The sequence below is a fragment of the Centroberyx affinis genome, unplaced genomic scaffold (assembly GCF_046629955.1).
Source record: "Centroberyx affinis isolate AG114_WGS23_722 - 3 ecotype Tasmania unplaced genomic scaffold, CSIRO-AGI_Caff_v1 ptg007821l_1, whole genome shotgun sequence".
NCBI lineage: Eukaryota > Metazoa > Chordata > Actinopteri > Beryciformes > Berycidae > Centroberyx > Centroberyx affinis.
This window is the reverse complement of record NW_027283924.1, coordinates 10,001-23,362: the sequence shown is the minus strand read 5'-3', so window position 1 is coordinate 23,362 and position 13,362 is coordinate 10,001. Positions and strand designations below refer to the sequence as shown.

At 46.4% G+C, this 13,362-nt stretch overlaps 1 protein-coding gene across 1 annotated transcript in view; it reads right to left on the bottom strand.

Annotated features, from left to right (window-relative positions):
* Positions 1-1,851: 1,851 nt before the first annotated feature.
* The window catches only part of rtca (RNA 3'-terminal phosphate cyclase), a 13,601-nt gene continuing 2,090 nt past the window's right edge, over positions 1,852-13,362 (bottom strand). The window contains exons 5-11 of the mRNA XM_071513983.1: positions 7,447-7,505; positions 6,414-6,555; positions 4,582-4,703; positions 4,168-4,226; positions 3,794-3,888; positions 3,339-3,443; positions 1,852-2,259 (exon numbers count right to left, since the gene is read on the bottom strand). Coding sequence (XP_071370084.1) covers positions 2,161-2,259; positions 3,339-3,443; positions 3,794-3,888; positions 4,168-4,226; positions 4,582-4,703; positions 6,414-6,555; positions 7,447-7,505 — 681 coding nt within the window. The 3' untranslated portion in view covers positions 1,852-2,160. The remainder of the gene's footprint in view (positions 2,260-3,338; positions 3,444-3,793; positions 3,889-4,167; positions 4,227-4,581; positions 4,704-6,413; positions 6,556-7,446; positions 7,506-13,362) is intronic.

Here is a 13,362-nt window from a genome sequence, read left to right as displayed (position 1 = left end):
AGATGATTTAGTCCAGAACTCCCTGACTGTCTGTGTTGCAGGTAGAGAGAGAACAGAGAAACTGATCAGAACATCATTCTGCTACATTCTCTAACTGTGTTCACTTCTTAATAATAAAATCAAATAATGCTGAAGTTGAACAATTCATCAGTTTGCTGGGGACCCCCTTGAACCCCCTCAAGGACCCCTGGTGGTCCCCGGACCCCACGTTGAGAACCACTGTGTTAGAGGCTTCATCTCCTCACTGTACCAAAACAACCAACTGTTACTGAGTCTAAACCTGAACCTGAACCTGAACCTGGAGTCCCCCGGACCTGAAGCTGCAGTGTTGACAGAAACCTGAGCCGCAGCAGCTGATCTGGAAGCTGCTGAACTGAAACTGTTTCATCCTGTTGGTTTAACCTGCTGCTCTCTGATCAGCTGCTGGACATCTGCTGTAGAAGCTAATTTGACTTTTACAGACAGACAGCAAACACTACAGACAGAAACTACAGACAGAAACTACAGACAGAAACTACAGACAGTCTGTTGAACATGTTGATGAATAGTCAACTGAAAACTGACACTGCTGAATATCTACTGACTGACTGACTGCTGTCTGTCTGTTTTGTTTTTGATCAGTCTGACACGAGAAAGAAGGAACAGTTCCATGTTGCTTGCAAGAATGGACAATAAAGTTTTCTTGTATCCTGACCTGAATCTACTGACATCTACTGACAGAGTGTCAGTAGATGTCGAGGTGAACTGACCTGCGATCAGTGAGATCCAGACTCTGTGCGGAGCGGAGGGAGCCGGGATCCAGTCAGCCGCTTCCTGGTTCCTCCAGCCGCCGTCGGCCATCGCTGCACCGAGGCAGAACCACAGGAACCAGAACAGAACCAGATCCACAAGAACCAGAACCACAACCAGATCCAGATCCAGACCTTGACCCAAAAACAGAACAACAAGCGGATCCAGAGGCAGAGCCAGAACAGAAGCAGCAGCAGCACTCCTCACCTGGAGGGAGGGAGGGAGGGAGGGGGCGGAGCCAGCCTGAGCCCGGGCCCAGGCTCCGCCCCCCCGCCTCCCTCCAGGTGAGTCCACCTGCGGCTCGGGTTTCCTCCTCGGGTTTCGGCCGCTCCGCTTGTTCCACTGAGGCCCAGGTGTGAATTTCCAGCCTCCTCAGGTTTCGTCCATTCAGCTCAGTAATATGTCACTTCCTGCCGCCTCTCTTCACTCCGCTGCTTCTGTCTGTCTGTTCTGTCTGTTCTGTCTGTAAGGAGGTCAGAGGAACCCGACTCCACCTGACCGCATGGAAACACCTGACCGACCCACTGAGCTGAGTCTGTACAGTACGACCACCTCCTGTGACAGGTCACCTGACCAGGACACACACACACACACACTGTTCAAACTGATCAATAATCTGTGCAGCCTCAAGAATAACTCAAAAAGTCCTAATTATTAATATGATTATTATTATTGTTATAATCATCATCAATATGCAGATGAAGCAGCAACAAGCTCATTAGACTGATAACTTCCTGTGTGGACAGGAAGCTGCAGGCTTCCAGCAGGAAAATCAAAAAAGAAAAACTTCTTCTAGAAAAAGTTCAGTCTGTTTCTCAAACAATTTCAGTTCAAATTTTACTCTTCAGGTTTCAAAAACCAATCATCTGTTTCCAGTTTTTTGTATGAAATTATGTGAAGCACAAAACAGATTCTAAATATTCTAATAGTTGTATTATTATTAACACTATAATAAAGAGTGAGCAGAGTGTCAGTGTGCAGACAGACAACAGACAGACAGACAGACAGACAACAGACAGACAGACAGACAGACAACAGACAGACAGACAACAGACAGACTGATCAGAGAGAAACAAAACTTTATTTATTACAGTATTAAGGAAAAACCCTGAGAGACAGAAGCTGAGGGTCGAGACAGTGGAACAGCAGCCAATAGGAGACGAGTCGGCAGTCCAGTGGTGTGTGTGTGTGTGTGTGTGCCTGTGTGTGTGTGTGTGTGTGTGCCTGTGTGTGTGTGTGTGTGTGTGTGTGCGTGCGTGTGTGTGCCTGTGTGTGTGTGTGTGTGTGTGTGTGTGTGTGTGTGTGTGTGTGTGTGTGTGTGTGTGTGTGTGTGTGTGTGTGTGCCTGTGTGTGTGTGTGTGTGTGTGGAGGCTACAGGTTGGGGTTGGAGGCTCCTGCTCCCTGACACTCGATGATGTAGCTGACGCTGCTGCTCAGCTCGTCCTCAGACTTCGTTATCGTGAACTTCGCCTGAAGGGGAAAAACAAAGAAGAATTAAAAAGAGTCACATGACCTGCCGACTGATCTGAGGACAGCCGGGACACCGGTGAAGGGACGACGTGTCTAAAGTCAATATATCACAATACAAAACATGTCAGTCTGTTGTGTCAGGAACATGAATGGTGATATCAGCTCCATGTTATTCTGCTGTCAGGAACATGAATGGTGATATCAGCTCCATGTTATTCTGCTGTCAGGAACATGAATGGTGATATCAGCTCCATGTTATTCTGCTGTCAGGAACATGAATGGTGATATCAGCTCCATGTTATTCTGCTGTATTAATCACTAATGAGACTCTTGACCATCACAGTTTCACAAGCTCTCCATCCAAATTATATTATTGTCACTTTGTAATGACATTTTTAAATTGTTGTTTACATTCTAGCAGCCAATGGCATCGCTGGAAAGATTTGAGTCTCAGAAATAAACAGAATTCTGCGCAGTCTGAACTGAACTTTTATTGATTTTCACATATATATATATATTCACATCATATCCTGGCTGTATTGAACCTGAACTCAGATCACGTATGGAGTCGGATCAGGAGAGAAACTGATGTCTCTCCTGGACACTGATCTGAGGTCAGTCTGCTTCCGTTCAGATGTTTCAGTCAAACTTTACATTTAACGTCCAAACGTTTGTTTCTGTTAGTTTTCTATCTGCCAGTCTGACCGATCGATCGGTTCCAGCTGATCGAGGATCAGCAGGATCCTGTTTGTTCTGTTTCCTGCTGTTTTATTCTGCTGCAGACCGTATCGATCGGTTTGTTCTGTGATTGATTATTGATCAGTCAGATCTAGACAGGCTCGCTCTCTGGTGAAGCGCTGCAGAAATAAACTGACAGAAAGTTTCTGTTCTGATCTGCAGATCAACAGCGACACCTGCTGCTCACACACAGACTGACCAACTGACAGGAAGAAGCATCTGTCACAGTATCTGTCAGTATCTGTCAGTGTCAGTCAGTGTCAGTCAGTGTCAGTCAGTATCTGTCAGTGTCAGTCAGTATCAGTCAGTATCTGTCAGTATCAGTCAGTATCTGGTCTGACCTGGGTCAGTTGCTCGGCGATGTGGATGGCGGTCTGTGTGTGCAGAGTCACCGCTCCGGTTCGGATCCGAGACGTTCCTTTAGCCAACGCCATGAAGATGATGAGCTGAGGAGAGGAAGAGGAGGAGGAGGAGGTGAGGAGGAGGAGGAGAGGAGGAGTGAGGAAGAGGAGGAGAAGAAGAGGAGGAGTGAGGAAGAGGAGAAGAGACAAAGGAGGAGGAGGTGAGGAAGAGGAGGTGAGGAGGAGGAGAGGAAGAGGAGGAGGTGAGGAAGAGGAGAAGGAGGAGTTGAGGAAGAGGAGAAGAGGAAAAGGAGGAGATGAGGAAGAGGAGGTGAGGAGGAGGAGAGGAAGAGGAGGAGGTGAGGAAGGGGAGAGGAAGAGGAGGAGAGGAAGAGGAGGAGGAGAGGAAGAGGCGATGAAGAGGAGTGATGAAGAGGAGGAGTGATGAAGGTCACCTGGTCCTGCAGGAACTCGTCCACGCAGCCGTTGTGTCGGATGTTCCTCAGCAGCATCTCAGCTGCTTCAATGCCCACTTTGTCTGCATACACACCTACACACACACACACACACACACACACACACACACACACACACACACACACACACACACACACACACACACACACACACACACACACACACACACACACACACACACACACACACCCACACACACACACACACAGTCAATATTCTGAATCAAACTGTCTGAACATCAGAGCAGAGCAGCAGTTTAAATGTTTCTCTAACAGAAGATCAGACTGATCCTGATCGGTTCTGCCGATCCTGATCGGTTCTGCCGATCCTGATCGGTTCTGCTGATCCTCACCTTTCTTCCCCAGAGCTGAACCCGCGAACAGACAGCCGGTCGACGACTCGGCCAGGATTCTGAAACACAGACGGGTGAAACCTTGTGACGCTGCAGTGACATCATCAACAACAACCTGACGGTCCTGATGCGTTCCACTGAACTCAGAACTCTGGGAAAAACAACTCGGAAAACTGCAACAGAACGTCCTTCAAGTCGGAGTTCCCAGTCTCCCGCATAAACACAGCGGTGACCTCACAGCGGTGTGACCTCACAGCGGTGTGACATCACAGCGCTGTGAGGTCACACAGCGTGAGTCCAACACCAAACCCTGAGTTCCCAGGTAGAGTTTACAGTCTGGAGGCTGAACAGTGTTCTGTGTTCATGTGGTTTCTGATCCACAGACTCATATTTATAATAAACATGAATATTTACATGATGCCGTTTCCGTTGCCGTAGGCTTTCTCCTTCTCCTGCAGAGGCTGGATGTTGATGTAAAGGTCTTTGATTTCCTTCCTGATGGTTCGGACAGCAGCAGTTGACATGTCTTTAGCCAGCTGGACACACACACACACACACACACACACACACACACACACACACACACACACACACACACACACACACACACACACACACACACACACACACACACACACACACACACACACACACACACACACACACACACACACACACACACACACACACACACACACACACACACACACACACACACACACACACACACACACACACAGTTCAGTTTGTCTTCAGCCTGTTCACCTGCTGCTGTTCCAGTTGAATTATCAGCTGTGTTTAATTTCCCCATGAGCTCTTTTCTTTTTTCTTTTCTTTTCTTTTCCACATTATATTTTCTTTTCTGCTGCAAGATGATCAATAGTTTAATCTGATGAAACATTAATAAATACTTGGGTGTATTTATACTCTTTTCAAAAGCTTTGTATTCTGTTTTTTGTTTCTTTTTTTTTTCCATCTGTCTCTTCCATTTTACTTTGTCATCCATCTTACATAAAAGTGTTTCTTTTTGGTTGTTTTTTTATCTGAGTCGTATTTTTTGTCTGTCGGTGCTCTAAACATGAATAAATAAATAAATAAATAAATAAATAAATAAATAAATAAATGTTCACCAAAAAACAAAAAGTTTCATCTGATCTCTTATGTATCTGGAAAGTTTTTAAACAGCATGAATTCAGCAGGTACAGATATTAGTGGTGTAACGGACCGTAGTTGATACGGATCCCCCCCCCCAGCCCCCCCCCCCCCCCCCCGGCACGCATGTGAACCGCAGATTAATTGCAAAGTTTAACCATCATAGTGTGAAATGCAGTTTTACTGCCGCTGTTACTTTTTAAAGTCATAATTCCCTAAATCTGGATGCAGAGTTGCAGAGAAAAGATCCAGACAGACAGAAGCTGCTGTTTTACTCTGAAGGACAAAGAGACTGAGTCAGAGAAGAAGAAGAAAGGAAGAGCGACTGATTTAAAAGCCGTCGCTCTCTCCTCCGTTGACTGAAATCCCGTCAGCTGTGACTCCACTTCAGGAGTTTTCAGCGGTGGAACTGGGAAACTGAGAAACTGAGAAACTGAGAAACTGAGAAACTGAGAAACTGGGAAACTGGGAAAGTGGGAAACTGGGAAACTGGGAAAGTGGGAAACTGAGAAACTGGGAAACTGGGAAACTGGGAAACTGGGAAACTGAGAAACTGGGAAAGTGGGAAACTGGGAAACTGGGCTGCTTGTCTTCATGAAACAGATCAGAAGACTGAGATGTTTATTTCAGGTTGGGCAACATGTTGCCTTCCCTTCACACTCAGCTCGGCTCAGAGAAGCTCCGTCTCTCTGCCTGTCTGTGGCAGAGCCTTCGGTGCTGATGGGCTGTCACTCGAGACGTGTGACCAATCGGATCGCGCTGTGGGCGGGACGTCGAGCGAGACTACAGAGAGGAGACTACAGACAGAGAGAGGAGGCTGCATCAGAGCCAAAGCAGCACATTTTTAAATTAATTTAACCCTGACCTTTTTTTTTTTTTGCTGATCCGAAAAACAATCCGTGACTCAAAACGGTGACACGATCTGAACCGTGAGTTTTGTGATCCGTTGCAGCCCTAACAGATATTAGTGAACATACAGTATAATATAACATGCTATACTACAACTGGAAACACCCAAACACATAACGCTGCAGTATCAGTATAAGCAACACACACACACACACACACACACACACACACACACACACACACACCTTGAAGGGCAGCACCCCGGCCACGAAGGCCCGGCCGTGGATCTTGGTGATGTTTCCTCGCTCCGTCATGACGACCGGCCTCAGCTCCTTCAGCGGGTTCACCGTCACCACGACCTCCCCGCCGCCTTTAGGGTAGTAGCCTCTGAGGAGCCACGCACATGCTTAGAACACGCTATGACATGCAGACACATGCTTAAAATGCACTATGACCCACAAACACAAGCTTAGTACATGCTATGACACGCGAACACACGCTTAAAACATACTATGACAAATTTCCCAGAATTTCCCAAAGGGGATTAATAAAGTGTTATCTTATCTTATGACACACAAACACACGCTTAATACATGCCATGACACACAAACACACGCTTAGTATGACACCCAAATAGGGCTGGGCAATATATCGATATTATATCGATATCGTGATATGAGACTAGATATCGTCTTAGATGTTGGATATGGTAATATGGTGATATGGCATAAGTGTGTTTTCCTGGTTTTAAAGGCTGCATTACAGTAAAGTGATGTCATTTCCTGAACTTACCAGACTGTTCTAGCTGTTCTATTATTTGTCTTTACCCACTTAGTCATTATATCCACATTACTGATGATTATTTATCAAAAACCTCATTGTGTAAATATCTTGTGAAAGCACCAATAGTCATCCCTACAATATTGTCGCAATATCGACATCGAGGTATTTGGTCAAAAATATTGTGATATTTGATTTTGTCCATATCGCCCAGCCCTACTGACAACTGAACATGTAGCCCACTGTGTAGAAAATACCGAGATATATATCGTGTATCGCCATTCAGCCTAAAAATACTGAGATATGATTTTTGGTCCATATCGCCCAGACCTACACCCAAACACACGCTTAATACATGCTATGACACTCAAACACATAGTTAATACATACTAATACATCCAAAAAAATGCTTAGTACACGCTAAAGTCATGGGATGATTTGTGCAGCAGGTCTGAAGCGTGACGAGTGTCACTCAGACAGCAGACTCCGCCCACTCACCGCATCCTGATGTCACAGTCAAAATGGATTCCAAACCGCTCCAGGATGGGCTTGAACACCTGGAGAACAGGAAGTGAGGCGGTGAAGCAGCTGACTGACCTGAGGTCAGCTGACAGAACAGACTGAAACAAGTCTCACTGCATCAAGTCTCTGCAACAAGTCTCTCTGCATCAAGTCTCACTGCATCAAGTCTCACTGCATCAAGTCTCACTGCATCAAGTCTCTCTGCATCAAGTCTCACTGCATCAAGTCTCACTGCATCAAGTCTCTCTGCATCAAGTCTCTCTGCATCAAGTCTCACTGCATCAAGTCTCACTGCATCAAGTCTCTCTGCATCAAGTCTCACTGCATCAAGTCTCACTGCATCAAGTCTCACTGCATCAAGTCTCTCTGCATCAAGTCTCACTGCATCAAGTCTCTCTGCATCAAGTCTCACTGCATCAAGTCTCACTGCATCAAGTCTCTCTGCATCAAGTCTCTCTGCAACAAGTCTCTCTGCATCAAGTCTCACTGCATCAAGTCTCTCTGCAACAAGTCTCTCTGCATCAAGTCTCACTGCATCAAGTCTCACTGCATCAAGTCTCTCTGCATCAAGTCTCTCTGCATCAAGTCTCTCTGCATCAAGTCTCTGCATCAAGTCTCTCTGCATCAAGTCTCTCTGCATCAAGTCTCACTCTGCATCAAGTCTCTGCATCAAGTCTCTCTGCATAAAGTCTCTCTGCATCAAGTCTCTCTGCATCAAGTCTCTCTGCATCAAGTCTCACTGCATCAAGTCTCACTGCATCAAGTCTCTCTGCATCAAGTCTCACTGCATCAAGTCTCTCTGCATCAAGTCTCTCTGCATCAAGTCTCTGCATCAAGTCTCACTGCATCAAGTCTCACTGCATCAAGTCTCTCTGCATCAAGTCTCACTCTGCATCAAGTCTCTGCATCAAGTCTCACTGCATCAAGTCTCTCTGCATCAAGTCTCACTCTGCATCAAGTCTCTCTGCATCAAGTCTCTCTGCATCAAGTCTCACTGCATCAAGTCTCTCTGCATCAAGTCTCTCTGCATCAAGTCTCTCTCTGCATCAAGTCTCTGCATCAAGTCACTCTGCAACAAGTCTCTCTGCATCAAGTCTCTCTGCATCAAGTCTCACTGCATCAAGTCTCTGCAACAAGTCTCTCTGCATCAAATCTCACTGCATCAAGTCTCACTGCATCAAGTCTCTCTGCATCAAGTCTCACTGCATCAAGTCTCTCTGCATCAAGTCTCTGCAACAAGTCTCTCTGCATCAAGTCTCACTGCGTCAAGTCTCACTGCGTCAAGTCTCTCTGCATCAAGTCTCTCTGCATCAAGTCTCACTGCATCAAGTCTCTCTGCATCAAGTCTCACTGCATCAAGTCTCTCTGCATCAAGTCTCACTGCATCAAGTCCCACTGCATCAAGTCTCACTGCATCAAGTCCCACTGCACCAAGTCTCACTGCATCAAGTCTCACTGCATCAAGTCACTCTGCATCAAGTCTCTGCATCAAGTCACTGCATCAAGTCTCTGCATCAAGTCTCTCTGCATCAAGTCTCTGCATCAAGTCTCTGCATCAAGTCTCTCTGCATCAAGTCTCTGCATCAAGTCTCTCTGCATCAAGTCTCTGCATCAAGTCTCACTGCATCAAGTCTCTCTGCATCAAGTCTCACTCTGCATCAAGTCTCACTGCATCAAGTCTCTCTGCATCAAGTCTCACTCTGCATCAAGTCTCTCTGCATCAAGTCTCTCTGCATCAAGTCTCACTGCATCAAGTCTCTCTGCATCAAGTCTCTCTGCATCAAGTCTCTCTCTGCATCAAGTCTCTGCATCAAGTCACTCTGCATCAAGTCTCACTGCATCAAGTCTCTGCAACAAGTCTCTCTGCATCAAGTCTCTCTGCATCAAGTCTCTCTGCATCAAGTCTCTCTGCATCAAGTCTCACTGCATCAAGTCTCTGCAACAAGTCTCTCTGCATCAAATCTCACTGCATCAAGTCTCACTGCATCAAGTCTCACTGCATCAAGTCTCTCTGCATCAAGTCTCTGCAACAAGTCTCTCTGCGTCAAGTCTCACTGCGTCAAGTCTCACTGCGTCAAGTCTCTCTGCGTCAAGTCTCTCTGCATCAAGTCTCTCTGCATCAAGTCTCTCTGCATCAAGTCTCACTGCATCAAGTCTCTCTGCATCAAGTCTCTCTGCAACAAGTCTCTCTGCATCAAGTCTCACTGCATCAAGTCTCACTGCATCAAGTCTCTCTGCAACAAGTCTCTCTGCATCAAGTCTCACTGCATCAAGTCTCTCTGCAACAAGTCTCTCTGCATCAAGTCTCACTGCATCAAGTCTCACTGCATCAAGTCTCTCTGCATCAAGTCTCACTGCATCAAGTCTCTCTGCATGAAGTCTCTCTGCATCAAGTCTCTGCATCAAGTCCCACTGCATCAAGTCTCACTGCATCAAGTCTCACTGCATCAAGTCACTCTGCATCAAGTCTCTGCATCAAGTCACTGCATCAAGTCTCTGCATCAAGTCTCTCTGCATCAAGTCTCTGCATCAAGTCTCTGCATCAAGTCTCTCTGCATCAAGTCTCTGCATCAAGTCTCTCTGCATCAAGTCACTGCATCAAGTCTCTGCATCAAGTCACTGCATCAAGTCTCTGCATCAAGTCACTGCATCAAGTCTCTCTGCATCACGTCACTGCATCAAGTCACTCTGCATCAAGTCTCTGCATCAAGTCTCTGCATCAAGTCACTGCATCAAATCACTGCATCAAGTCTCTCTGCATCAAGTCTCTCTGCAACAAGTCTCTGCATCAAGTCTCTGCATCAAGTCTCTCTGCATCAAGTCTCTCTGCATCAAGTCTCTGCATCAAGTCTCTCTGCATCAAGTCACTCTGCATCAAGTCTCTCTGCAACAAGTCTCACTGCATCAAGTCTCACTGCATCAAGTCTCTCTGCATCAAGTCTCACTGCATCAAGTCTCTCTGCATCAAGTCTCTCTGCATCAAGTCTCTGCATCAAGTCTCACTGCATCAAGTCTCACTGCATCAAGTCTCTGTGCATCAAGTCTCACTCTGCATCAAGTCTCTGCATCAAGTCTCTGCATCAAGTCTCACTGCATCAAGCCTCTCTGCATCAAGTCTCACTCTGCATCAAGTCTCTGCATCAAGTCTCTCTGCATCAAGTCTCTCTGCATCAAGTCTCACTGCATCAAGTCTCTCTGCATCAAGTCTCTCTGCATCAAGTCTCTCTCTGCATCAAGTCTCTGCATCAAGTCACTCTGCATCAAGTCTCACTGCATCAAGTCTCTGCAACAAGTCACTCTGCATCAAGTCACTCTGCATCAAGTCACTGCATCAAGTCACTGCATCAAGTCACTGCATCAAGTCACTGCATCAAGTCACTCTGCATCAAGTCTCTGCATCAAGTCACTGCATCAAGTCTCTCTGCATCAAGTCTCTGCATCAAGTCACTGCATCAAGTCTCTGCATCAAGTCTCTGCATCAAGTCACTGCATCAAGTCTCTCTGCATCACGTCACTGCATCAAGTCACTCTGCATCAAGTCTCCCTGCATCAAGTCACTGCATCAAGTCTCTCTGCATCAAGTCACTCTGCATCAAGTCTCTGCATCAAGTCTCTCTGCATCACGTCACTGCATCAAGTCTCCCTGCATCAAGTCTCTGCATCAAGTCACTGCATCAAGTCACTGCATCAAGTCACTGCATCAAGTCACTCTGCATCAAGTCTCTCTGCATCAAGTCTCTGCATCATGTCACTCTGCATCAAGTCACTCTGCATCAAGTCTCTGCATCAAGTCACTGCATCAAGTCTCTGCATCATGTCACTCTGCATCATGTCACTCTGCATCAAGTCTCTCTGCATCAAGTCTCTCTCTGCATCAAGTCTCACTGCATCATGTCACTCTGCATCAAGTCTCTGCATCAAGTCACTGCATCAAGTCACTGCATCAAGTCACTGCATCAAGTCTCACTGCATCAAGTCTCTGCATCAAGTCACTGCATCAAGTCACTGCATCAAGTCACTGCATCAAGTCTCTCTGCATCAAGTCTCTCTCTGCATCAAGTCTCACTGCATCATGTCACTCTGCATCATGTCACTCTGCATCATGTCACTCTGCATCAAGTCTCTCTGCATCAAGTCTCTCTCTGCATCAAGTCTCACTGCATCATGTCACTCTGCATCAAGTCTCTGCATCAAGTCACTGCATCAAGTCACTGCATCAAGTCACTGCATCAAGTCTCACTGCATCAAGTCACTGCATCAAGTCACTGCATCAAGTCACTGCATCAAGTCTCTCTGCATCAAGTCTCTCTCTGCATCAAGTCTCACTGCATCATGTCACTCTGCATCAAGTCTCTGCATCAAGTCACTGCATCAAGTCACTGCATCAAGTCTCTCTGCATCAAGTCTCTGCATCAAGTCTCACTGCATCATGTCACTCTGCATCAAGTCACTGCATCAAGTCTCACTGCATCAAGTCACTGCATCAAGTCACTCTGCATCAAGTCTCTGCATCAAGTCACTCTGCATCAAGTCACTGCATCATGTCACTCTGCATCAAGTCTCTGCATCAAGTCTCACTGCATCATGTCACTCTGCATCAAGTCACTGCATCAAGTCTCACTGCATCAAGTCACTGCATCAAGTCTCTCTGCATCAAGTCTCCCTGCATCAAGTCACTGCATCAAGTCTCTCTGCATCAAGTCACTCTGCATCAAGTCTCTGCATCAAGTCTCTCTGCATCACGTCACTGCATCAAGTCTCCCTGCATCAAGTCTCTGCATCAAGTCTCTCTGCATCACGTCACTGCATCAAGTCTCCCTGCATCAAGTCTCTGCATCAAGTCTCTCTGCATCAAGTCTCTGCATCATGTCACTCTGCATCAAGTCACTCTGCATCAAGTCTCTGCATCAAGTCACTGCATCAAGTCTCTGCATCATGTCACTCTGCATCATGTCACTCTGCATCAAGTCTCTCTGCATCAAGTCTCTCTCTGCATCAAGTCTCACTGCATCATGTCACTCTGCATCAAGTCTCTGCATCAAGTCACTGCATCAAGTCACTGCATCAAGTCACTGCATCAAGTCTCACTGCATCAAGTCTCTGCATCAAGTCACTGCATCAAGTCACTGCATCAAGTCACTGCATCAAGTCTCTCTGCATCAAGTCTCTCTCTGCATCAAGTCTCACTGCATCATGTCACTCTGCATCAAGTCTCTGCATCAAGTCACTGCATCAAGTCACTGCATCAAGTCACTGCATCAAGTCTCACTCCATCAAGTCTCTGCATCAAGTCTCACTGCATCATGTCACTCTGCATCAAGTCACTGCATCAAGTCTCACTGCATCAAGTCACTGCATCAAGTCACTCTGCATCAAGTCTCTGCATCAAGTCACTCTGCATCAAGTCACTGCATCATGTCACTCTGCATCAAGTCTCTGCATCAAGTCTCACTGCATCATGTCACTCTGCATCAAGTCACTGCATCAAGTCTCACTGCATCAAGTCACTGCATCAAGTCACTCTGCATCAAGTCTCTGCATCAAGTCACTCTGCATCAAGTCACTGCATCATGTCACTCTGCATCAAGTCTCTGCATCAAGTCACTCTGCATCAAGTCACTGCATCATGTCACTCTGCATCAAGTCTCTGCATCAAGTCTCTGCATCAAGTCACTCTGCATCAAGTCACTGCATCATGTCACTCTGCATCAAGTCTCTGCATCAAGTCACTGCATCAAGTCACTCTGCATCAAGTCACTGCATCATGTCACTCTGCATCAAGTCTCTGCATCAAGTCACTGCATCAAGTCTCTCTGCACTCACTGTGTGTGTTACCTTCAGTGTAGTCTATGTGTGTGTGTGTGTGTTACCTTCACAGTGTAGTCTATGTGT